The sequence below is a fragment of the Orbicella franksi genome, chromosome 1, assembly GCF_964199315.1.
Source record: "Orbicella franksi chromosome 1, jaOrbFran1.1, whole genome shotgun sequence".
Lineage (NCBI taxonomy): Eukaryota > Metazoa > Cnidaria > Anthozoa > Scleractinia > Merulinidae > Orbicella > Orbicella franksi.
Genome location: NC_138145.1, coordinates 30,724,940 through 30,751,257, shown reverse-complemented (window position 1 = coordinate 30,751,257; position 26,318 = coordinate 30,724,940). Strand labels below are relative to the sequence as shown.

Below are 26,318 nucleotides of genomic sequence, written 5' to 3'. Positions count from 1 at the left end.
TCAGCCGTTGGCTATTTTAATTACCTTTTTCACTTCTTACCAGCTTTTCGACTTCACAATCTTGAGTGATAACAACTTGCCAAAATTAATAGACCGGCAGTCGAAACCTTTTACGGCATTTCTTCCCGCTTTTCTCAGAAGCATCCAATCACTGCCGGGACTCAGTGTAAGGTTCGAGACTTTTTTGACCTTGCCCCTTGCCCTCGTTTCATTAAACAGCATTTCTAAAAAAGAGAAGTAAAAAAAAAACCTTTCCGCTCACGACCGTTCAATCGATCAGTAAGTATTTGATCTGTGAGTCTAACGAGACAAAACAAAAAACAAAAAAAAACAAAAAAAAACAGTCAAAGTGACAAAGAAAAAAGTGACGGAGTGTATATTTACTCAATTGCTTCCCAGTCTTGCTCTTTAGCGGAAACATTGGTCATTTTTGCTTTTAGAAAAGTTTGGCTGTTGTACGGTGTACCGGTTATCATTTCTGTAACGATTCAATCCTTAATCGCACAAAGCGAAACGCGCCCACTGAAGTCTAGTTCTAAGTATTGAATTTTCCAGGGTAACGGACGTCTGACGAAGCGGCTTCTAGCCCAGTGGATCATATATGTCATGTATGAAAGGTTTGGAAGGGTCAGGAAAAGGAACAGACGAGGCTGTGTGTATTCGCGCCCGAAGACCATCTGGCCAGCGGTTGCTACCATTTGTGTTGCCAGCTCATGCTTCCGTTCAAAGATGGAGGATCTTGAGATGTATTCAGACAATTTGCTTTTTAACAAACGTCAGCTGGGACCAATCGGCCAATACACAGTGTAAGATTCCTAGCCTTATTTTTAGTTTATTACAAGATCTCCTTAAGAACACATCAAACGTGTTTATGCAGAACATTCCACACCATGAATCGAAGAACCGAATGTGATAGCAAGCTTACATGTACAGAGGCCATCGGCAATATTGATGATTGCGTTTCACCAAATGTACATGCATAGTGATACTAAGCGATCTTGCTTTTTTTTTTTTTAACGAGATCGCTGTTAAAGGATATTCAAGAAGCCTCTCTGCACAGACACACCGTACAGTGCACGTCATGTGGACTGTGGTATAGCTACACTATTGAATTGACCTGAATTGATGAATTAGGTTTATGCCTACATACGAACAGGTGTTTAAGTCGGAATTAAAAAGAGTTTTCTTTTGTAAACATCAGTGAGGAGCGGCAACACATTCAGTTTAAAAGGAATGAATGAGACATGTAAGTTTTGGATCAATGTATTTGGTTGTTCAGTTGCCTCGTTTGGCCTGCTATGGACCAAATGAACAAAACAAACCAACCCTTCTGGTAGTAGATGTAAGCTTAGTTTTAAAACGGCTCTGCTTAAAATTATCAATACAAGTCAGTCATGCAGGCTGCAAGAAACACATCAAAAATTCTAGAAACATGGCATGTTGTTATACCTACCAACTCAAATATGCTTTCTGATTGGAGGAGAACATGTCCTGTCATGGGTCAAAACTCACTAACTCCCTATGGGAAGCAAAACTCACTAACTCCCTAGGGAAACAACAACTGAAAATTTTAATGTGCTTGTGATCAGATCAAACCTTGGCAAATTTGTGTGTCAGATGGCGTCAAGGATATTTTTTTTTGCAGTTAGTTTCATTTTTGAGTTGGAAGGTATAACAAACACTTAATGACTGGCCTCAAGGGAAACTATGAGGTTTGTTTCCCCTTGACCCTCAATGTTTTCCCGTAGCTTCTCTCTGGGAACATTGAGGGTCTCAAGGAAACAAATCTTACTGTTTCCCTTGGGTCTTGGCAGTATGAAAAGATTCAAGTATTACAGTAGCATTCTTCAACATTTGTTAACTTATTTGGTAGTGTTTTGGAATTATTGTTCTATTGTTATGGCTTAACTCTGTGTCTGTTAGGATGGGACTTTTAGTTCAATTGTTTGTTAGTTGTAAAAAAAAGTTTATTCTGTATCAGGCAAAGTGGTTCATATTTCCAGAGCTTTTCCTGTGACTATGAATATTTCTACCCTCCTGGATGGAGGCTGGTCCATCACAGACTTTCCCCCAGCACTAAATTCACAAGTATCCATTTACTGGTATACACCTGGGTAGAGAGAGGCACTTTGATAGTTAATTGTCTTGCCCAATAACACAATTCACTGACTGTGACCAGGGTGCAAACCTAGAACACTTGATCCCAGGTTCAATGCACTAATCATTATGCCACTGGCCCTCCCAATATTGTGAAGATGGTTTATTTTTGTCCTTTGTGTTTTACAGGACCACACCATATGTGATTGCACTGGTGATTGCCAAATTTCTACATACCTTTGGTTTATTTGTGACTTATGAGCAGCTTAAAATCTTCCATGTTGTCCAGTTCCTATTTATTGTCAAGCTTTGGTATGTTAAGTCCAGATTGTGTTTATTTTAAAACTTTAACCATTAAGCTACATATTTTTCTAAACTGATTAATATGGTATTGTCCCATCAGTAAGTAACCACAGTTTTTGACCTACATAAATACTCCATTTTTAACTTACCTTTTTATGATCATTGACCACTGGCCTGCACCCTTATAATTTGGAGTCTCTAGACTATATTTTCTTTATAATAGTACCCTTTTCTTAGGACCTTCCAAAGTGCAGGTGACAACTTAAAAATTGTAGAAATGTTTTGTTCAGTCATAAAATTTCAATACATTGCTTCAGGTATATTGATAGAGAATTGATAGATCATCAATCCCAGTCCCTCAGCCCAATGAGTAGAATGAAACAACTTATCATTCCTGTAGGTACTCTTTCAATCTGGACATGCACTGTCTTAATCTAGAACCCCATCTCTTATCCAAGTTTGGATCTGCCACTAACAACTACTGATTTATTTGACATAATAAAATACCAAGAATACAATATTTTTAAAGTTACATGTCAGCTTAGTATTGGAATTTGTTTCAGCGAGTTGATTGTTGTTTCAAATGCCTTTTTTTGCAGCACAACTATCGTCCTTGTAATATTACAAAGGCCTGTATCATCAGGAAAGAAAATTACTCCAAATCAGGTACGCTTTTGATACTTGCATTATTGTCAGTGGTAGTCTTTGTATGATTAAGTATAGTAATTCCTTTTTATTTCCATTTTTTTCCAGTGGTGCAAAATTGGCAAGCATGCTTTAGTGTCAACAGTAATAGGCCTGATATGGCTTGAAGGTCTAACACTCTGTGGTGCTTTGAGGTAAGAAGTAAATTTATAATCTAGTCTTGCATGGGTAGCATAAAGCTTCAAACTGCCACTAAAATTATAATACAGACTGTAGTTTTGACTGCCCCACTCATTTTTTCAGTTTAACCCTTTAACTTCCAAAGTGATGAAAATGCAATTACTTTTTACATCACCAATAGGAAACCAAGTGGCAGGTGACAAAAATTAAGAAAATCGTCAACTAACTGATGTTGTCTTGATGTACCACAAATTTTTAGAACTGGTATAAAAAGAAATCTATGGAACTCACTGACTAAAGGAGAATTGATATTTTGAAAGGGTTCAAAAGATATTATCAGCATGTAAGTGACTGTCACCTTCAACTGCAGATTATTGCATGACAGTTGCACTGTAAGACGTATACATAACCTGTTTCGGCAAGTGACATGCCTGAAAAACTGTGTGGCAGACTTGCATATATCTTCATTAAGAGTAGTTTTTTCTTGTGACATTCTGTAATTTGTTTGGAAGTTTGATGACCTGTCAGTTGAATATCTTTGTTACTTTTTTTACAGAACTGTTTTGTTATTTGAGCACAGTGATGTGGTGGTGGTGGCAGCATTAGGAGTACTTTTTCATTCTGGTGGCACTGGCCCATCAAAGGTAATTTCAGTGAATTATGCTCTCTTACTCAGCTCTGTTAACTCTATCTTATATATTATACAGTCTTGTACTTCATAGATAGAAAGTGCCTGTGCAACCCATCAAATTGTTAAGTTTGCCAACAATGAGTCAAATTGTTATTCAGTTTTTTATTACCCTCTTCTGTATTTGTATGGTAGATTCTGTTCTAACTTACTACGTGTATTTGTGTTATAAATCTTTTAGGTCCGAGGATCTGTGTTATTTCTCTTAGGAATTTTGTGCCTTCTGTTGTTTGATAATGATTCTCCAAGTTTGAGTCACCGTATCCTTACATGTGAAAAGTAAAATAATTCTACAATTTAGATAAAACTGTTACAGTATTAATTTTGTAGATACTGTCAGGCGAGTTTTGAAGTTTTCTTTGTTTTAGTATGGACAGCCGCTTCATAGACTGCCAAAATTTCTTCCTCTGTTATGGTTGAAAACCAAGAAACCATTTATGCTTTGAAAGCGAACAGGACGTAATATATATGATGCTTGGTTATGGTGATTTGCATATTGTGTTTACAAAGTATGGAGATTTCCTTGTTTTGTTTGTTCAATTTTTTGGGTGAATTTCTTTTAAGGCCTGGTAAGGCTACGACTGATGAAATGATTGCAGAGCTGCTGACAAAAATAATATTCAAATTATGCTTTAGTGCAAATAATTATTATACTTGATTTTTTGTTAATTTCATTTGGTTTGACGAATTTCTTTAAAGGTTATTGTGTTGCGTGGATGATTATAATATTTTATGGGAGCTCTGCTTTTAGGCTTGGCCAAATCTATATATTTGACTTGATTTTACTTAACATCCTGTCAGCGGAGGGTCATCATAAAAGCCAGTGGATTCACTGGTATTACTTGGGATTATCTTGGCTTGGGTTGCCTGACCACAAGGTAATGTTGTTAAATAAGTCTTGTATTAATAGCCTACCAGAACAAACATCCCTCATTTACATTCCATCCCACATGATAGAGACATCATTGAAAAAGTCTTTATGAGTGAAAAGTCTTTATTAAAAGATCAGGCACAGCACACGCATCACTTTACAATCAATAATAAACTAAGCTTAAAACCAGTCATATGTACTACAAAATTATATTAAGAGAAAAAGTTAAGTTAAGTTTTGCCCATCATAAATTTACACAAGTTTTAAAGTGCCTATGAAGTAAAAAATAATTGCTGCTTATTTGAAAGGCTTTTCAAGGTAAAGAAGAATGGCGTTTTCCTTTTTGGAATATCTTTTTTCGTTTGAGAGATATTTACGTTTTTGTAAGGAAAGTGTTGGCGTTGTAGGTGGTTCCACTAAAACAGCACAACACTCAATCGAGAATAACTCTAGAAATATTAAAGCAGTGTTCTTTAAACTTGACACCAGAAATGTACATCACAAAAGAAACATAATGACACCCGTCATGCCATTGCCATGTCAACAGTTATGCCGCTGGTTCTGTTTTAATTAAGACTAAAATTCCCAGATTTTATCTTAAACAAGGATAATCCACTCCCACCAATCTAATGGGGAGAGTTAAGACAATATGGGAACCATGTGTGTTCTGTGCAAGACCCTCTGTCCCACTTAAAAAGGTTGCAAATGGGGATATTTGGTTTTTCACAGAAAGAGACTGGGGCCAAGAGTGTTGCCATGGCAACAGCATAGTAGATGTCATTCTGTTTCTTTTGTGATGTACATTTCTGGTGCCAAGTTTGATGAACATCGCTTTAATATTTCTAGAGTTATTCTCGATTGAGTGTTGTGCTGTTTCAGAGGAACCACCTATGACGTCATCACTTTCCTCATTTGCACAATACAAAAATGTGAATATCTCTAAAATGAAAAAAGATATTCCAAAAAGGAAAATGCCGTTCTTCTTTACTTTGAAAAGCCTTTCATATAAGCAGCAATTATTTTTTTACTTCATGGGCACTTTAAGTACCACTTCTATCAATTGCTACTCTCAACATTTTATTACACTACAGAAGATAAAATCTCCCACCGTTTTTGTGATCTTAGTTTGTATTTCCATACCAATAGTTAATGTTAATTTATTTGCCGTTTTCAGGGTGGACTTATTCTGCTAGTTCTTGTTCTTTTATTTAAAATTGCTCACAAGAATGTTTCAAGAACCCTAGCAGTTGAAGTTGGAGGTGAGACAATTATTCAGGTGGTACTTCCAGCAAGGCTTTTAACTATAATTGCAAAGCTGAATCCCGAAGCCATGCTCCAAAGAGATGTTGTGTGTAGTTCCTCTTGGACTCCCTTCATCTGAACACTGTTTAGACCCCATGTGGATCCGTGTAGGGTCAGGAGTAGTTTTCAGGGATAGACATAAGGTTAAGTCCCAGATGGCAGTCCATATGGGGTACAGATTTGGGGGGAGGGGGTTATACCTGTGCATTTTCTATCATTTATCATTGGTATATCTCATCTCACATTTTGACTTAAATAATTTGATTTATTAATAACACTAAATTGATTTTGATGCAAGAGTGCACAGTTCCTAACCATTTACCAGGTAGTTTATCAAGTCAGTTTTTGTTTTGGGTCACTAGGTGGAAAGAGACTTGCTGCACTTTCCAGTTGTATATCTACCGTGTTCCTGCTTCCACTTGCTTTGTTATCATATTTTACTCAGGTATGTTAATACAGTCTGAAACTACCTTGAAACTCTTCACATTATCAGAGATGCATTATGTACAGCTAAACAACATGGGAAATGTTAATGGTGATGGTGATATTAAGCCTAATACTGTCAAATCACCTACTTCCTCTTTGGTTTTGGTTCAGGTAGACGCACTTGCCATCCATTCATCTATTCAAAGTACTTTCTATGTATTAGAAGTTATGAACCTAATGTGAATCTACCTTTGTCAACCTACCTACCTAGGGTGAACCTACATACCAGTATTGTTGGGGTTATTAGGTGCTCCCTTTTAGCTGAGTGTACCATTCTCTCCAAAAGCACTTTGTTAAAGAATTGAAGACCAGACACAAAGTTTACCATGAACACCATGAAATTAATTGTATTAGTTTTTTCTCATTTGTACATACACAGACAACGGACATTGACTTGCTTGAAGCATTGATCCCTTTGGCTGTAGTTATTTTCCTTGTGTTTATCTTTGACTTTTACATTGAGTCCTTCTGTTTGGCAAAACTTGAGTCACCGAGGACAGGCAAGATAGGCTCCATAGCCTCATTTTTATCTGCCATGGTTATTGCATTGTTGTGGGATAAACCCTGGGCATGGAGCATGCATGAATGGCATCATGGCAAACCATCAGACCCACATCTGGTATCTGCAGGAACATTTTTCAGTGCTTTCTTCTTTGTGCTGGGTAGGTATTGTTGTTCTTTTTTTTATTTCTCCTGCTTACAAGGAAACATTGTGTAATAAAGTCCTAAAGTAATGACCACTTGGTAGAACATGGTTAGCAAGGTTAAGGTTAGGAAAACCTGAAGGGAGTGAGCCTCACAAAAGAACAGCAATCCAAAAGTACTGACCTAAGAAAAGAAAAAGAAACAATAGAAACATGTATGGAAATTACAGATGTGACAATCTGTGCCAGCTGTACCAAATGACTGTTATTCTAAAGGCAATATATTATTCACATTTTCAACAAGCTTTGTGATTTTTATGTCTATATTAAATTTGTATGAAATGACCACTGATTTCTTCCTCAAATTCGTACTAGAGTTTTTTCCTTTTTTCTAATTGATAAGTCCATCAATGATACACATTTTAGTTACCAGAAAGTAGCAACCCCCTGACAGTAGCAATAGAGAAGAGTGCTTATTGTGAAAGTTATTCTTGTTTCTTTTGGATGTTTGTCGTGGTAATGAACTGGTTTGAGAGTTTGTGCCCAATATTCAAGGCTTTCATCTGCTTGCATCTTGCTTTGAGGATCCTGACTGTCTCTTACTGGCCTTACAGAAAGTTTGGACCGTCATGTGACTTTTATAATTTTTAGAAAACTGATCTCACAAGATTGTTGGTGTTGATTGTTGTGTTTTACCAGCCACAAGGTTGTTGTCAAGACCATCACCTCGTATGACTAAAGGAAATCTGATTGGCTACACTACTGGTGGCCTGCCAATCTATAACTTCCAGACTCCACAGTCCGTGTTAACAACGGTACAAAGTCTTTTGAGGCAGATTGTGGAGCAGTCAGAATCCAGGCAGATTTTCTATTTCTTGTGCCTCAATCTGGTAGGTAGTAAATTCTGCAAGTTACTTTGTATTGCTGGACTTCGTGTGTTAGCTTAAAATGTCTCAGAAAATTTTCCTTTGATTTCATTTGCTTTTTGGATTACCTTACAAACCTCAACTTCTTTTTTTTTTTTTTTCAATGCCAGATTTTTATTGTTAATTAAGTGCAGTGACTCTTTAACATGGTTTTCTTACACAAACATTTTTACTGAGCTAAAGCAAGAAACTACAAAGCATCATGCATACTAGTCACCTTCGCAGCCGTTATTAGGGTCGTCATGCAATGCTTCTCCCTTAGTGGGGTAAGCATTGCGTGACAACCCTTTAACAGCCGCAAAGGATACTACATGCATACATACCATCTTATATGTTAAAGCTCTGATCAGGCATATGGATGGGGCCTCTGATTGCAGGCTGGAGTGTTATAAGCATGCGGCAAGTGAAGAATGTCATTTATTTGTCATATCATAAATAGCCTGTCTGTTGTTATTTCAGCTTTTCACAGGTATCGAGCTGCTCTATGGTGTCTGGACCAATAGCCTTGGCCTCATCTCTGATGGTTTTCACATGCTATTTGACTGTACTGCGCTCGTGATCGGACTCTGTGCAGCTCTCATGGCCAGATGGAAGGCTTCCAGAACATTTTCTTATGGGTCTGTTCAAGTTACTTGATCACCATTTATTTCTCATTTTGTAGCCCTTTCGTCACTGGATCAATTAAAACTCCAACTTTTTGTGTCTCTGGATGAAACTTTTAAGTGTCTGACCAATGAAAACAGCTATTGATCAGTGCTTTTACATAGTACTGTTTGTAATGCTGTTCAAGGTGGTTCTAACTTTAAAATCAGTGGATAAAACCCTTGTGTGTGACCATTTAGTTGAGAGCTATTAAGCAGAAATGTCGTATTGTAATGTTCGTTATACTGTACAGTTTAAGTCAGTTTAAGTCCGCGAATAAAAGCTTGGTGTGTGACCAGTCATTTAAAAGCTGCAGGGAAGTACTTTCATACGGTGGACATTTTGTGATATGAACTGGAACTATAGCAATTTTTTATATGTAAGTCATGTTACTTTTGTTGTTAATCGTTAGTTTCTTTTTACAGTTATGGCCGCGTGGAGATTTTATCAGGCTTTGTGAATGGTATTTTCTTGGTGGTAATTTCCTTCTTTGTTTTCCTGGCTGCCATTCAACGCTTGTTTGATCCTCCAAAAGTCAACACTAACCGATTATTAGTAAGTGCAGTTAATGTTTTGTGTTTACAAAGCCGGTAATTGATTCGTAAAACTTGTGTAGCGTGAGGTAACCAACCAGATTGAAGGTTTTATTTTCTCTGCCAATCAGGGGCAAATCTAAAACAGTCAAGTGGGCCACGTGATTTTTCTCGCCTTTGTGCGCGTTGCGCAAGGTTCAATTCTGATTGGTTGATTACAATAGCCTATCAGTATGGAGTACTGTTGTGATTACATGTGCTTTCAAATTGGTTCTAGTTTTACGACCCATAAAAAACTACTCTACACCAAATTATATTGATTCAATAAACATGTTAATCAAACGATGAACTTTAGGCAAAGTTTGTAGCTGTCCCATGCCTGCTTGAGCATTTTTTATTTTCCGTTTTCAGGTCGTGTCTGTTGGAGGCCTTCTGGTGAACTTAGTGGGTATCTTTGCCTTCAGACATGCGCACTCACACGGTGGTAGCTCGCACGGTCACGGTAGCCATGGTCACAGTCACCATGGTCACAGTCATGGACACGGCCACGCCCATGATGATCACCACGATCGCAGTGTGAACATGCAAGGTAAGAATTATTATAGTTTAGGTCAAATTATTCTCGCACTTTGATTGGTTCTTACCTATTATCTATTGGAGGACAGATGTCTAGATGTTTATTCATTATATAAAACAAGTAGATTTCATGTTGCTGTGCGTCTGTTCAGTAATAGATCACAGATGACGTCAAAATGCGGTAAGAACAAAACAGTGACGCACGGTCTGTCAATGCACCAATATGCGAGTGGTGTCACCCGCACTTGAACCAATAAGATCAAAGGATGATTAAAGACTCGGGACGGCTGAGACGGATTAAGAACGAGAAACCTTGTGATGAGAATTTTCAAAACGCGTCGTCCATGACTTAGTAATAGTAATTGGACCGAGTGGAGTACAATTCAGGGAGTAATCGCGCGAGTAATTTCAAAATCGGACGAGCGTGAAGTGCGAGGCCTATTTGAAATTAGGAGCACGATTACCCTCTGAATTGTACGACACAAGGTCCAATTACTAATTAATCGTATCTATAACAAATTTCGGAATTAAAAATGTCTTTTGAGAACTTGTTTTGAGCGAAAACGTCTGTTTCGCTTTTCATAAGATTTGAAAACTATAGGAAACATTGCGAAGGAAGCCATTAAAGCGCGCGTAATTGACGTGCGAATCACGTGGGTATCCGATTACAGGTATACAATTACAAAAGGTTCAAATTGGATACCTGTAATTGGACACCCACGTGATCGCGCGCCGATTACGTAACAGAAAGGCGCGCGGAGAACCACTCACGATCGAGAATTTTGTTATAGATACGATTAATCTCTTAATTCGACTGTCAAACGAAAACTATAAAATGGTCACAATGATAAGCACTGTCGTAGAAGTGTGTGAACAGTTTTCGATTTTGATTAACAACAACCATGCCGAAACTTAGCGGACGTAGTAAAGCCCCAGCTGTTCAAAGGGTGCATAACGCTATCCCTTGGATGAATCACTGTCCAGTGAATAACATAGTTTGTTTTCCAACACTGACTTATCCACTGGATAGCGATTTCTCCATTGGATAGCTCGTTATCTACACTTCGAACAAGTGGGCCGCTGTATGTGGGTATGGCAAAACACTATACGACCGTTACACGACATACTTACCAACGAGCACACATCTTCGGGTTGTGTTGACGTGATGTTTTTTTTTTTCAGGAGTTTTTCTACATGTTGTGGCTGATACCATGGGCAGTGTAGGAGTCATAGTATCATCTGTACTGATCGAACAGTTTGGATTCTTCATCGCTGATCCGCTGTGTTCGTTATTCATCGCTGTTTTAATCTTTCTTAGTGTTCTTCCATTGCTTCAGGAGTCCTCTCAAGTGTTACTACTTAGAACACCTACTGACTTAGAGAAAACATTAGGAAGCACTTTTAATAAGGTTAGCTTCTGTTAAAGAGAAAGTCTCTTCGTTGTATTAAATAACCAACGGACAGTTTTGAGGTTTCTTGCCCGAGGGTAATCCCTTATTTGGGTTATACATGTATAGGTGCAACCCTGAAGGGTATGGTTTATGAACGGTTTTGGTGTGAAAAAGGGCATAGATTTTGACCATTTTGGTCTGAAATAGATTATCTTGGCAATGAGTTTTTTGTTTACAAGGAACAATTTTTTTCCGCATCAACATTTGCAAATTTGTAACCCTTCTCAAATGTGCACGTAAATGAAAGCCAGTTCTGGTAAGCTGCAGTCATATATAAGAGTCGTGTACTAATTTTAGAGGTGTGTTATGGGGTATCGGTTTTTCGCTCAGGGCTGAAATAGGGTATGGACAATCACAGATTTTGGCTGAAATTGGGTCCAGGTTTCGAAGTTCGGGCCGCACACCCCCACCAAAAACTTGGGGAGTACCCCTCCCCCCCTCCCCCCCCCCGCATGGGGTTTTTCGTTAGAGCGCTGGACGCGCGCGATAAAGACGCGTCCAGTTGCCGAATCTTTTGACTCGTACGCCTCGCGTTCCTATAAGAATCGAACTGCATCACCTGTTATCGCAGGCTAAGCAAAAAAGATATAAAGTCTTGAAGAGAGCTTTTACCTTCTGAAGCACTGTAAGATTGTAGTGTCTTGCTCAATCTCACAACATCAGAAAGATTGAAAGATTCAAACTCCCAATAGAGTCCTAGAGATTTCAGAAAAACAGTGAGCTCAAAAATGGACTTTGTAAACTGATCCGATATCAGTGGTGAACAAGTGTGCAAACAAACTGTGATTGGTTAAACTTATTTTTAGTCTTCACTCCTCTGTTTTTCCTTTCTAACCAGACGGATTCATGCTTTGTTTTCTGTTAGATTTTATCACTGGATGGCGTTTTGTCATACCGGGATCCTCATTTCTGGAGACACTCATCTGACGCAATTGTCGGTGCTATTCATGTGCAGGTAGCACCCTCAGCAAATGAACAGAGAATTATTCAACAGGTTGGTCCGGCGTGATACATAAGGTTCTCGCTTTTTCGTTTCTATGTTAGATTACTACAAGGGGAAGGTAACTTAAGGAGTAAGGTTGAATTTTTAATTCGCTTTCTTGGTAGGCGTAATGTTTGATACATTTGAGTGGAGTTCAGTTCGGGGAGTAATTTGACGGATAGTTTTTGAATTAACCAAGCGATGCTTTACATAGTTTTCCCATAAAAATTGTCCGGTAAATTTTAGTCTATTTTTCGTATTAAATTTTACTTGTTAGCAGTTTTACTTTATGACGTCTTTTTTTGACATTAATTTTTCTCATGTTGTCCGGTGTTCGGAGAGTATTGTTCATTTGTTGGCGTTTTTCAACAAAAGCAGTCTTACTGACGTTGTGTTTGTCAAGGATGGTTTGGTTTAAACTAGGATAACTTTTCAGCTCAACCAAAAGCGAAGAGAAAGTCGGGTATTTACCTCCACTTTGTGAATAGTCGCTTATCATTGTCAGTCCCTTGAGTTGTATTCTGTAAATCCAAGTGAATTATATCCTCGTTTTTCCCAGGTTAGTGCACTTTTTAAGGAATACGGAATCAATAAATTCAGCGTTCAAGTTGAAAAAGAGGCTTTCTTTCATCATATGTCTGCTCTGTCTGCCGGATACAAGTCTGTGTTAGCTCTGAAGCAAGGCGCCGATATGGGATTATCTTCTGTGGCAGGAGAATTCGACTATGGCCTTATAAAAGCTGTATGACCCCACGAACTTAACTAGGGAGTTGGCGAATTTTATAATTTGTAAAATACTGTTTATTTATTTCCGTCAAGTGAAGTATCATTAACTCCACATCTCGAGGTTGATATGTCACAGCATTGATGAGATCGTATTCTATAAATAAACTCCTGTAAAATAGATCCTATATCAAGAGAGATGCGAAGTGTAATTTAGGTGAGGTGAGTGCAGAAAACCCAATAAAACAACAGCAATTAAAAAGATATTGTTGTCTGAAGTATCATCTTATTTCACAAACTGGAGTATTCTGTGTGCATTCAACGCCCATTTTCCCCCATGTTTGTGTAGAACTGAAATAATTGCTGCGGAGCGAGCGTAGCGAGCGAGCAGCAACATAAACAGGATTTAAGAAGAATATTTAAAAGGGGATCCAAATTCTCGAATTCATCACTTTTTACCAGAGTGCATCGCATTTAACCAGAGTGCACTGCGCCACTTTTTACCAGAGTGCGTTGCGCCACGAACTACAGGAGGACGCCTTTTCGCGTGGATTCCAGTGAGAAAGATTAGTAGTTGTGTCTTGCTCTGATTTACCTGTAAAACGATGTGAAGGAGATTGTGCCTGCTTTCACAACTCTGGCTTTTGTTCTTGATGCATGCAGTATGTGAAAGTTTGTAAATCTGGACGATTAATTGTGACATCTTAATTTTAAACTTAGTATGTCATTTCTTAGCAGTCTCGCCTACTTGGCCGAATTCTTAAATGAAGAGAAATCGTCGCTCCTAAAGCTTGCAGAATAAGTAAAACAAACGAAAACCGTAGAACACGCTAATTTCATGTATGCTGCGATCTATTCCTTTTCATCCAAACATGAATTTAAGCTAAAGCTTTAGTATTTTCACACATCGCGATGGACGCGTCCTCGACACAGTCTGTCAACATTCTTGAGACATTTAATACGTATCAATACAGAATTTATAAGTTAGATTTCTGCTCCTACAACTTCCACATCTTTCGATTTCCGCGATCTGGTAAAGGGGAGATTGATGTGTATCTTTTTATGTTCAAACATGGGTCAGATCACTCTGCGCTTTTTTGTCACGATCCCTTGTCACACCTCGCCATCTATGAGTCATCATGCATGAAGTTGTAGATGAATCACTGCGTAAAATATGTCACTATCAATAGAATGTGCCGCAGCATTATTATCTTTTAGATACCCTAGTTTTTCTCGTATAATTCTTTTTTACCTCTGAACTGAGTAAGCAATAAAAAGGTTTGATCCCCGTTGGCAAAGGGGATCAAACCTGGGTTACCGGTAAATGCCCATCTAGCCATGCCTTGATTCTTTTTAAGCCCTCTTTATTAGCTAATAACCAATACGCCAAGCTGGGACGCGCAGACCTAACAACGACCCAACTTTGGTGACCAGACGAAAGGCGTTGCTGTCCTTATGTTATAGTGATTCCAAGCTGTGCACAATAATTTTATTCCTAAGATCTCTCAAAAGATAACAAAGACAGGCCAAAAAAAAAAAAAATTAAAGCCCACACTTAAATTGTCCTCAGAATCTACCATCTACCAAATGCCCAAGTGAAGATAAATTTTAGATCTCATCAAAGATATACATACAACCTTTTATACCATGCCATAGAAATTTCCTAACCTAGTCACGGAGTCCCGCAGTAGCCCAGCGGTTACACGCCCGAAGTGCTATTCCTAACGGCAAGCGTTAAGTGCCAATCGGGGGACTCCTGTTTTCCTTTTTAACTCGTGAATTGCGACAGCAAGTTACGAGTTGTTGGTGGCTTGCAGATTATGCAAATGATATACAAATGACGGGTTGGTCTCTCATCCGTTAACTTTTTGTGCTATTTCTGCTGACCAGTAAATAAAACATAAGAAATCAGTGCATGAGTAAATAAAACAGAAGACCACAAAATTATGTTTCTTCACAAGCACAAAATGCTGCCATTAAGCCAATCAAATGTTGTATATGAATTCATTTGCCCCGGTTGCAATTCTTCGTACATCGGCAAAACGAACAGAACTCTGCTTGTCCGCACACGAGAACATGCGCTCACGGACAAAGAAAGCCGCTATATATAAATATCTGCGCTATTGTGATCAGATCAAACACATACAAGGTTTATACAACTTACCGGCCATATTTATCAATGAGAACACCCCCCCCCCCCCCTTCTACTGCAATGAACAAAGAATTTCTCACCCAAACCGTGCGTGGTAACCCAAACATAGTAGACCGCGATGATAATTGGAATCTATTACTATGTAAAGAAGCTTACCATATCAAGCGTTCAGCACCATATTTGAACACTGGTTTAAAAGCCAGTAGCCGGAACTATGCCTATTCTCTTGATGGTATCGTCTTTGTTTTATATTTTCACTAAATAAATGTACCATCTTGCAGTATTTAAATTTCTGCTACCTGCATGTCACCTCAGTCTGAAGATGATATAGAATTGTATCGAAATATTACAAGTACATCAACGATTCCTTGTATTTGTTGCCTGTATTATAGACACAATGCATTTACTCGGTATCGCATTTATTCTCTATCTCTTAAAACTATCAGCAGGTAATGGATTAAAATCAATAACTTTACAAAAAAAAAAAAAAAAAACGGCGCATGTGTATTTTGAGTCTTCTGGCGGGAAAATTGAGCACGGTCAGACCGATGCTAACAAGGAAACAACTTTTACGAAAAAAAAAACTGACATAACAAAATACAAAATTTGTTTTTTAATCTTACAATAAAATTCTAGCAATTCTACAATTTCTGATGTCATTGATCCGATCGTCAGTTTTTGCGAACTAGAGCATGCTTGAAATGGACACGCACCCCAACTAAATGTACGTAAGCGCTCTAAACGTAAACACTATCTAGAATTATTGTGAGTGGCTTCCAGAATAACTAGCTTGTTTGTTTCAACAAACTTCGAGGTAAAACACTTGTCATGTTATATCAAAGCAAATATTGTAGAGACATTATTTAAGTTAAAGTTAAGAATACTACTCCAAATAACTAAAATACTATTTCATAATTAAAATTTCCCAAATTACTTCAATTGCGATTGCACAGATGTTGTGTTTAAATTGAGTTAACAAAGCTTGCCTTTGAAAAGTGTTTAATAGAGTTGACAGGGTTAAGTGCTTTAACAAGGTCGACAAGGGCCAATTCATACCTCTCAGTTTCGTGCTTTCAGCATCTGGTACCTTTAAAAGATCTTATCAACTTCAGTGCGATGCAAAGAGGAAAACAGAGGCAGCTAACAACATCTCACTCAAAACCCTACCATGACAATCAAAACACAAAACTATAACAATATCAGATGATAATTTCCAGTTCAAATCATAGTTAGTCCCCTCCACTAACTATGGTCAAATGCATATCATTCTTTGTAAGACTCGGCCTTTCTCCTGCCAACCCCTTCCGACCTGCAAATTTAATCAGTGAATATCCCCTCTCTCTTATCTCATGCTCTCATGGGTAAAGAAAATAAACAAACATTGAAAGCATTACCTTGAAAACTTCTCCTAATCTATAGCACATTAATATTTACTACATATTATTCTTGTTCAAGTTTAATCCTCAAATGAAAGTTTTATAGAGAAATGGTCCAGTATTGATGTTCAGTTATGACTCTCAGGGTTTACAAGTCTTGGAATCCAGGCAAGCCTCAATCCCTTTATCATTATATTGACATCACTCATACAAATTCGAAGCTGAATAACTTATTTTTGACTGTATATTTGATTTCACTGGGGACATGTAAGAAACATGTCGGAAACTTTGACGCTCCTCAATTCTTTAGCTTACTACATGATTATTTTTCATTTGTTCTTAGATAATATTTCCATCATATTACCAGTTGTTATTTAATAGTGTACTGAAATCTTGTGCACGAAGTATGATTAGACTATGAAGACTTGAAAATCTCTAAAGGAATAAAATTAATATGGCCTCGATGCTTTCTTAAAACAAAATAATTGAAGAAGCAGGCCAAGAATGTTTCTCTGGTGCGGAAGATTACTGCGGGAAACACTTGGTAAGTTATAAAATGACATCAACATGTCATCATGACTATTGGACGAAAACAACAGTTGTTATTCACTGTCAGTGGGTTTGCACCCAGTATGCAGTCTGCATTTTGTACCCAGTCCATCTGTGCGAACTTGCCTGGATTATCCATGGCTCTCCCCGAGTAGGCCTTCGTTCCCTTCCCCTCCCCTCCCCTCCCCTCCTGAGTGTAATCGATTGCCGCTGTCACAGTGATATGTGTATCCCCGTGATATGTGTATCCCCGCACACATATCACTAGTGATATGTGTATCCCCCGTGGGGATACACAAAACACTGATACGCGCCTGGGCATTCAACGAACAAAATAGCGACTCGGTTGCGAGGTTCCAACGAGCGTTGTAAAGAGTAGAAGAAACCAGAAATGAATTCGCGCCCAACGGAGCAGATTAGGATTTCTTGAGTTTGGTTGAGTTCCAACCGACGCGATTGTATATCAGACTAAAACTTCGAACAGCGGATACACATATCACTAATTATTTCATGGCGCAGTGATCTCAGTGTGTATCCCCTAAACACAGCCGTTAGATTGGCTATCTGCCTGATCGAAGAAAATGGCCCGAAACGTGCCGGCTGCTTACTCGCTACGACGTTTATACCCAGGTTGAGTTTTGCGGAGTTTGCAACTCGAATGTCTAAATATCTAAACTGAAATCGCGTGCAGGGGATACACATATCACTAATTATTTCATGGCGCAGTGATATGTGTATCCCCAGAAACACAACTGTTATAATATAGCGCATCAACCTTGTCAAAACTGCAGACAATATTAGCACCCGACGTTTTTACACGGCTTGGGTTCACTGAAGTTTGAAACTCGATAATTCCACTAAAAACGCGTGCACGCGTGCACGGGATAATAAAGGATACACATATCACTGATTATTTCATGAACTAGTGATATGTGTATCCCCATGGACACAGCTGTTATATTGGCTTTCTACCCAAGAAGAAAAATGCCCATAACATTTGCATTGTCAAAACTGGCTTGCTAGAAATATTCACACCCGGCATTTATTCATAGCTTCGGATTTCTGGAGTTTCACTGACCTCGGTTGTACACAGTCGCCGACCGCACGCAGGGGATACACATATCACTAATTATTACATGGCGCAGTGATATGTGTATCCCCTGAAGACAGCCGTTATCTAGGCTAACTGCCGAAGAATAAACGTCGAATATTATGAAACGTGCTAGCAATATTCGCAGTATAGCAATGTACACAGCTTGAGACAACATATCTTACAAAAAGTCGAACTGAAAAGCGGGTGCAGGGGATACACGAGTGCCACTAATCATTTTATGGCGAGCGGGTCGAAGCAGTGATATGTGTTTCACTCCATGAATAATTCAGATGCAAACAAGGCGATGAACAGTGGAGAATATGCGTTACTCGAAGGGTGAGAATGCACCGCGCAATTAATATCGTCCTAGAAATCCGGTGCCGTGAAACTCAAATTGAAATATACCTAGATCCATTTGGTGTTCAACTTTAAATTCATTATATCCTGCTCGCAGAAAACCAGTTAGGATCAAGAACACAATTCCAGCAGCAGATACGTAAACTTTTTCAACTACAAAAATTGAGATTTGTGTTTTAAGCCTGTTTGGGTTATTCGTTCGTCCAGTAAGCGACCGGACGACGAGAGCGCTTTCAAGGAGGATATTGCTTTTTAAAGTAGAGGGGAGGGGGGTGGGGGATACACATATCACTGGTCGCCATTTTGGAGGGGATACACATATCACTAGTGTTATGTGTGCGGGGATACACATATCACGGGGATACACATATCACTGTGACACCGCCATTTTGGCACTCGGCGTGTGCAAGAAAAATAGTGGAAAATGGAGTTTATAGTTTACCGCCGTAATTTCGAAGGTTTGTTCTTTGTTTAAGAAATGTCTTGAACTAGTGATGTTTCATGATGACAAGCTTATTTGCTTTACTGCGTTCATCTTGTCGGGTCAGGAGGTGGAAATCGTCGTGTGTTTGTTGACTACCTCTGCATGAAGACCTCCGGACGAAGGAGAGCTTGAAGTACGTTGTTTTAAAGTGTGGATTGCCTTACAGCGTGATTCAATAAATACTAGCCTAGGTAATAAGATAGTACATAAAACGTTGCATGTGTTCCCATCAGAGTTGATCTGGATATAGACTGACAAACATGCAGCCGTAACCTCTGGCACTTTGACCGCGTTTTCTCGCAGATTGTTGTGTTTACAAACCGAGAATCGTACACATTCTATCATTTTTATCGACCCACTTCTGCTTCTCCACTTTCTCCACTTTCTAGGACCACTCGCGTTACGATTTCAAGAAACTGAGAGCACGTATTAAAAAGGTGAGGATGAACATATGATGGATAAATTTAGCTTGCGCGCGACGGATAAGATCGGCAACGAATGTATTTATAATGTCATATAATGATGGCACTGTACCATGCATCATTACTTAGCTCTTACAGAATTAAGAGTAAAATTCTAAATATCAGATTTCCTATCTGCTTTCTTATCCCTAAGTAACCCTCGCGTCTCCCCGAAGGTATTACGTTTGCCATGACACATCAAACAGTGATATATATACACAAATGGCGGACTGAAGGAGTTTGTCCTTGTTGTTGAAACTTCAGTTACGTTCAGTGTCTGGAGATCAAAAGGAGGGCCAATTTTATCAGAGAAATGTAAGGTTTAGAAGTTTATCGTTCCTACTATTTAAAAAGTTTTGAATGATAGCGACCTGAACTGGAGTTATTTAGCTGTAAAGATGAAATATTGTATGAATAGTTACTAGTTTATGAAGTTTTACGCCTAAAAGTTTAACCTTCTTCAGTATTCATCCCAAGTTTTTTAACATCTTCAACTTGAAAAATATCAAAGTCACAAAATTTGAAGCTTAGGTTCATTAAATCGTTCGAGTATCACACTTTATTTGCGCCAATCACTAGGCAAACAAGCACAGAACTGCGCGAGGCCATTTTCCAGCCCTGTTTCCTTAGTGGTCCGCATGCGATGCATTTACATTCGATCTCAACTAAAAACAATTGCAAGATGTCCGAAGCAGCAAAGAAGAAGCCAACAGTGCCTAAAAAGCCAGCTGATCATCCACCTTACATAGAGATGATCAAGGCTGCCATTGTAGCACTGAAGGAGCGAAACGGTTCTTCCCGCCAAGCCATCGAGAAATACATCAAAGGCAACTACAAGGTTGGTGAGGTCGGCCCTCACCTGAAGTTGGCTTTGAAGAGAGGCGCCGCCGGTGGAAAACTTCTACACACCAGGGGAGTTGGTGCTTCAGGCTCCTTCAAGGTGCCCAAGGAGGAAAAGAAGGAGAAGAAACCAAAGAAGAAGCCCGCCGCCAAACCAAAGAAGCCCGCCGCCAAGAAGGCCGCGAAGAAACCGGCGGCAAAGAAGGCCGCAAAGAAACCAACGGCGAAAAAGCCAGCAGCAAAGAAACCCGCAGCTAAGAAAGCAGCAACAAAGAAGCCCGCAGCTAAAAAACCAGCGGCTAAGAAGCCTGCAGCCAAAAAGTCCCCCAAGAAAGCAGTGAAGAAACCCGCGGCGAAGAAGCCCGCCAAGAAGCCAGCTAAGAAAGCTTAAGGAGTAGGGCACTCCTTCACCAAACAAAACGGCTCCTTTAGGAGCCACCAAACGAAATAAAAGTGCAATAGTCAACAGAGTACTACTCCGAAAAAAAAAATCCTTTTTTTTTATTTCTAAAGCTATAAACTTGTGCTGTGAAAGCTTTTGGTTCGTCCCGTCTTCTATTCCTTGCCCGAAAAATATCTATAAGTTACAAATTATTCGATTTCAGTTTTAAATTCTAAGGAGACCCCGTAAAATAATCTGTTTCTAAAGATTTGTCGCTGAAAGCTCGCTTTGACTGTGACGGTTTGAAAACAATCTCGGAAGTTGCGTGACTCGTGGTCTCGTGCGCGTGTAACGCAAAAGCCATTTGAAAAGATTCGTTTCAGTTTTGCCCGAGAAAGTCTGGAGCGAAAATAGATTCTCTCGATAACAATATTGAATAACAAAGATCCAATTCACTTGTAAGGCCAAGGGAAATTATTTACTAACGGCTATTTCGAGCTAGGTTTTCCGAACTGATTCCTGGAGAATAAAAGATTACAAACATCTTTTGACAAAAAAAAACCCCGGCGTCAAAGATAACAGTTTTGATCTGTTCTTTCGGGCATTGTTGAGTATTATTGAGTATTCGAAATGTCTTGGATGTGTACGTAAACATGATGAAATGCTGTAGCGTCCGCCAACAAGGAAAATCCACGCGGGATCATTTGAGATTGTCCCGAAGATAAAGTATGTATTCCGCTCTTTATACACAGCGCTGACTATCTTATTGTAGAAACACGAAAGGCCTTGATTTGGATTTTTGCAACTTCAAACTAAGCTTTAATCCAAAAAGAAAGTAGTGTGGATAACAACCTTTCCTGAACCGAGAGGTTTCAAAAAAATCATGCAAACGCTGCGCCGCCCCGTGTTTTTAGATTTTTGCTGCAGAAGTACTCCGCTTGTACGAGAACTTTAGTTCTGCTACGAACGCGTGGCCAATCAACATCTATATATTATCTGATAGTATCTACTGTGAAGGGAATACCATATTTTTTGTAATAGATCAATTGGTCATTGCTTTTATTCATGTGGTGGCTCCTAAAGGAGCCGTTTGTTTGGTGAAAGTGTTGTCCACTTTATGCTCGCTCTCCACGGATTCGGCGGGCCAACTGAATATCCTTGGGCATGATGGTGACGCGCTTGGCGTGGATGGCGCACAAGTTGGTGTCTTCAAACAGACCAACAAGGTAGGCCTCGCTAGCTTCTTGAAGAGCCATCACAGCGGAACTCTGGAAACGCAGATCGGTCTTGAAATCTTGAGCGATTTCTCGCACAAGACGCTGGAACGGCAGTTTGCGGATCAGCAGCTCGGTGGATTTCTGGTAACGACGGATCTCACGAAGAGCGACTGTACCAGGCCTGTAACGATGAGGTTTCTTAACTCCACCGGTGGCAGGAGCACTCTTACGAGCTGCCTTTGTAGCGAGCTGTTTGCGTGGAGCTTTTCCACCAGTTGATTTTCGAGCAGTTTGCTTTGTACGTGCCATGTTCGATATCGTGAAATATCACTGATAATGATAAAATAATGTTACAAACGGATTTATACCTGGCGGGCTTGTTCCTGATTGGTTCAAAACTATGAGATTTGATTGGTTAAATATAATATCACCAAATAATTTCACGGTTCTGTGACTGTATCTCGATCCTAAGAAGCTTTCAAAAGGTTTTTTTCAGGAGTAGGCACATTTCTTCGCTGAGATTTAAAGAAAAATCGCTTGAATAGATGCAAAGTTAGTTATACTTTCGTTATGCGTTTTTATGGAGGTTTAATTAATGGTATGTACTTGTTTTCCTTTACAGAATGTGCTCGCACGTATAGTGTGAATGAAAACGAGTACTTGGCGAATGCCGGTATTTTATCAGTGATAATTAACAGCCTGACCCTTGGCTTTGTTGTATTTAGTCAGCCAATAAGAACATGCATATTCGTGTTATGTTTTCTGAGAGGTCATTCTTCATCCTATAAAAAGCATAAACGGCGCAAAGTTGGTTATTTCTCAGTGATACGTGCAAGGAGTCAACATGTCTGGTCGCGGTAAAGGAGGCAAAGGTCTAGGAAAAGGAGGCGCCAAGCGTCACCGAAAGATCCTTCGGGACAACATCCAAGGCATCACCAAGCCAGCCATCCGTCGTCTTGCTCGCCGTGGCGGTGTCAAGCGAATCTCTGGCCTGATCTACGAGGAGACTCGTGGTGTTCTCAAAGTTTTCCTTGAGAACGTGATCCGTGACGCTGTGACATACACGGAGCACGCCAAGAGAAAGACTGTGACAGCCATGGATGTGGTGTACGCTCTGAAACGACAAGGCCGTACTCTGTACGGATTTGGCGGTTAGACTGCACAGTCTGCCAACTCAAACAAACGGCTCCTTTAGGAGCCACAAAATCTCTCAAAAGTCATGACCAATAAAATATTTCTTTGTTATTCAACACTTATGTCTAGCGTTTCCACAGATCGCGCGCTGAGGCAAGCCGCTTACTATTCGTTGCTTGAATATTCGACGAATGTTTAACGATAACCTTCGAGCCGAACAATGGTGAGCTTTCATTGTTTGTTCATGCGAGGTTTTGGCGCCATTTCTGCAACGGTCGACCTGCTCGCGCGTACAACCACAGGGGACCCGAACACTATATCAGCAGTAAAAATAAATGTGCTGTTATTTACCTGTGTTCCAGTGTCTTTTTGAGTCGTTTAGAAGGGATTTGAATGAAGCGGAGGCGGTTTACATTTGTGAATATTATCTCGCTTGCCGCTTTGTAATTAAGACGCTCCAATTACGTCTCAAGTTTCGATTAACGTCGTTGACTATCAACGCAGGGCCGTTATGAAACCTGAGAATCTCTCCCCTCGATGGCAGTTGTGTAGGAACACGGGTAAACAACAGCACACTCAGGGTGCGTTTCTGTAAGAAAATCCAAGATTGGATTCTTAAATTCGAAAGAATCCGAAAACGGATTTTGCGTTTTTTTACTAAACAGATCAATCCAAGATCTCTTGGATCATGGTGCGTCGAAGGAACCGAAGAATCCACACCCAGAGTGGATTTTTCGGTTCCTTTGACGCCAATCGGTTCCAATCTTAGATTTTCTTAAAGAAATGCACCCTTATTCTTACTGTTGATTTATTGTTCGAGTCCCCTGTGGCATAACTTTAACGGTTGGCAGTTCTGAAGTTTTTTTTTTAATTTACTAGGGAAAGGGCTTTCGCAGGGCTGCTCATAATTATTGCTCGGTTTTTGGCATGTGAAATATGTGCAAGACGTATATATCATGTGTACGAGAGTCGATAGAAAAGATTGCGGCGGTTATTTCAAAGTTCGATTTATGTTTGCGCAAATTTCGCGCGCGAAAAAACGTTTGCGCGCGGTTATTTCAAAGTTCGATTTATGTTTGCTCAAATTTCAGGCGCGAAAAAACGTTTGCGCGCTATTGCAGAAAAAAGGACGCATAGGTAGACAACTTACAATGTTTTAGTTTGAATAAAGAAGGAGAAATGGTGCGGGACTTTGGAACCAAAATGGAAAGTAGAACCGTTTTTAACAAATGTTTTTCTTCTTTGTATGTTAGTATTCATGTTGGTCAAGACCTTTGTTATATTTGGTGGCTCCTAAAGGAGCCGGTTTTTTTTGTGAGTTAAAGCTTATTTAAGCTTTGGGTTTCTTCTCTGTCTTCTTGGGCAGAAGTACAGCCTGGATGTTGGGAAGAACACCTCCCTGTGCGATGGTGACACCGGCGAGCAGTTTGTTCAACTCCTCGTCATTACGGACAGCCAGCTGAAGGTGACGGGGGATTATTCTTGTCTTCTTGTTGTCACGAGCAGCGTTGCCCGCCAACTCGAGGATCTCGGCGCTCAAATACTCGAGAACTGCAGCCAGGTACACTGGAGCACCGGCGCCAACACGCTCAGCATAGTTGCCTTTGCGGAGAAGACGATGGATACGACCGACGGGGAACTGAAGCCCTGCTCGGGATGAGCGGCTCTTGGACTTGGTGCCCTTTGCCTTTCCTTTACCGCGACCAGACATGATTGAATGTATAACTCACGAGAATAAGTTTCTAAGTGAATGAAATGGAATTGAGGTGCGTCACGTTTTATTTGCCATTAGTCGAATATAGAGGATCGAAATGCACCAATAAGGACTTTTCATTTGACAAGGGAAAACAAAGATTCAAAGTAGTGTAAACAAACCACATGCAAAATAATATGACCTCTAAGGTCTGACCAATCAGCAATCGAGAATTTCGATCCTTATGGTAATTGACCCTTTCAACATTTTATTATAAATACAAAACGTATCATCCAGTCTTTATTCAAATCCATTCTGATCTACAGACATGGCACCCAAAGTTGCAGGAAAGAAAGGCGAGAAGAAAGCCGGCAAGGCAAAGGCCGCCGCTGATGGAAAGAAGAAGAGAAGGGGAAAGAGAAAGGAAAGCTATGCTATCTACATCTACAAGGTGTTGAAGCAAGTTCACCCTGACACTGGTATCTCCAGCAAAGCCATGGGCATCATGAACTCGTTTGTCAACGACATCTTTGAGCGCATCGCTACCGAAGCTTCCCGCCTTGCACACTACAACAAGAAATCAACCATCAGCTCCCGCGAGATCCAGACCGCCATCAGGCTGCTTCTACCCGGTGAACTGGCCAAACACGCCGTGAGTGAAGGAACCAAGGCTGTGACCAAGTACACCAGCAGCAAGTAAACTCACTTGGTGGGTTTCCCGCCAAAACAAACGGCTCCTTTAGGAGCCACCAAATGTTATAAAAATCAATGACCAACAGCATAGTCTTTTGTGCTTCATTTCAATAGCCCTTTCTCGTAATTGCGCATTATTTTAAGACTGTCTTACGAAGTTCTAAGCCTCCCGCCCAAACTAATGTGACTGCAGAAATGTCTGCTGTGCGTTCCTAATCTATCTTATTCTTTGATGTTGGACCCAATGTGAACGTACTTAAATTCGTAGAAGTATCAATTCAAAAGGCAAATCTTTGTGGAGAAATAAATTTGATAATGTAAGGCGACTCGATCAAAAGATCGCGTATTTGTCGTTCTCTTAGTTCACGCTTGTTCAGCGAAGTTTTCGTATCAGATTTGAGAATGACGTAGCCAGCGGGGTCTCGCGCGCGAACTCGCGAACGCAACCTGGCTAATTCCTATATTTGCCTCGCGGCTTCTCCAAAGCACTCCCTCACTAATTAAGGTTACAGTATACCTTCGGGTCGGCAATTTTCTTCAAATTTGGATTTTTGGGTCAAAATAGTGGTCGAAGAATAATCTCTAATTTCTGAATAAATTTTTTGAAAAAGGCTAAATATTGGCGGAGAAATGGCGGTTTTACGTTTTCACCAGAAGTAAAAGTTTACCTCTTGATTGACAGCCCTATGGCGCGTATGCAATCAACCGAGACGATTTTCCCGGGAATTACCTATATGGATGTCACGAATTGACTACTCAGTTGTTCAGCATTGTTGTTCTGACTACCCAGCATTTTTGATTTTAGGCGTGTCTCTATTAAGTTATAAGTAAACATAGA

General features: G+C 39.8%; 5 protein-coding genes and 1 pseudogene across 10 annotated transcripts in view; 4 read left to right on the top strand and 2 right to left on the bottom strand.

Annotated features, from left to right (window-relative positions):
* Nucleotides 1-606: 606 nt before the first annotated feature.
* Nucleotides 607-15,245, top strand: LOC145502626 (proton-coupled zinc antiporter SLC30A5-like). Of its 3 annotated transcripts, XM_081481979.1 has the most exons (18): nucleotides 717-1,093; nucleotides 1,202-1,246; nucleotides 2,287-2,409; nucleotides 3,000-3,066; nucleotides 3,154-3,239; nucleotides 3,782-3,869; nucleotides 4,095-4,173; nucleotides 4,715-4,791; nucleotides 5,959-6,043; nucleotides 6,449-6,531; nucleotides 6,952-7,234; nucleotides 7,916-8,106; nucleotides 8,602-8,759; nucleotides 9,210-9,339; nucleotides 9,729-9,906; nucleotides 11,076-11,302; nucleotides 12,210-12,338; nucleotides 12,886-15,245. In XM_081481979.1, coding segments are annotated over exons 2-18 (2,175 nt in total). In that variant the 5' UTR covers nucleotides 717-1,093; nucleotides 1,202-1,244; the 3' UTR covers nucleotides 13,075-15,245. The 3 variants fall into 3 exon arrangements, with proteins under 3 accessions (XP_081338091.1, XP_081338105.1, XP_081338099.1); XM_081481965.1 differs by lacking the exon at nucleotides 1,202-1,246 and having other exon boundaries at nucleotides 607-806; XM_081481973.1 differs by having other exon boundaries at nucleotides 717-1,246.
* A 3,718-nt stretch (nucleotides 15,246-18,963) lies between these two features.
* LOC145502671 (histone H2B.1 pseudogene) overlaps nucleotides 18,964-26,318 on the top strand; it is an 8,062-nt pseudogene continuing 707 nt past the window's right edge. Inside the window, exons 1-4 of one of the 3 annotated variants that reach the window (XR_014051380.1) lie at nucleotides 18,964-19,034; nucleotides 19,125-19,193; nucleotides 19,450-19,497; nucleotides 25,114-26,318. The exon at nucleotides 25,114-26,318 is cut by the window's right edge and continues 707 nt beyond it. The product of XR_014051380.1 is annotated as a histone H2B.1 pseudogene, transcript variant X2 (transcript). Of the gene's footprint in view, nucleotides 19,194-19,449; nucleotides 19,498-24,769; nucleotides 24,861-25,113 lie in introns of those variants that run through there. The other 2 variants (XR_014051378.1, XR_014051382.1) reach the window with 2 other exon arrangements.
* LOC145502643 (histone H1-delta-like) lies at nucleotides 19,763-20,906 on the top strand. Its single transcript, XM_081481989.1, has one exon. It carries the CDS (start codon nucleotides 20,165-20,167, stop codon nucleotides 20,750-20,752), a length of 588 nt encoding a protein of 195 aa, XP_081338115.1. The 5' UTR covers nucleotides 19,763-20,164; the 3' UTR covers nucleotides 20,753-20,906.
* LOC145502653 (histone H3) lies at nucleotides 20,970-22,341 on the bottom strand. Its single transcript, XM_081482000.1, has one exon. It carries the CDS (start codon nucleotides 22,267-22,269, stop codon nucleotides 21,859-21,861), a length of 411 nt encoding a protein of 136 aa, XP_081338126.1. The 5' UTR covers nucleotides 22,270-22,341; the 3' UTR covers nucleotides 20,970-21,858.
* On the top strand, nucleotides 22,659-24,100 carry LOC145502690 (histone H4). The gene has a single exon (XM_081482046.1). The coding sequence runs from the start codon at nucleotides 22,805-22,807 to the stop codon at nucleotides 23,114-23,116; it is 312 nt and encodes a 103-aa protein (XP_081338172.1). The 5' UTR covers nucleotides 22,659-22,804; the 3' UTR covers nucleotides 23,117-24,100.
* LOC145502662 (histone H2A) lies at nucleotides 24,329-24,805 on the bottom strand. Its single transcript, XM_081482010.1, has one exon. It carries the CDS (start codon nucleotides 24,803-24,805, stop codon nucleotides 24,425-24,427), a length of 381 nt encoding a protein of 126 aa, XP_081338136.1. The 3' UTR covers nucleotides 24,329-24,424.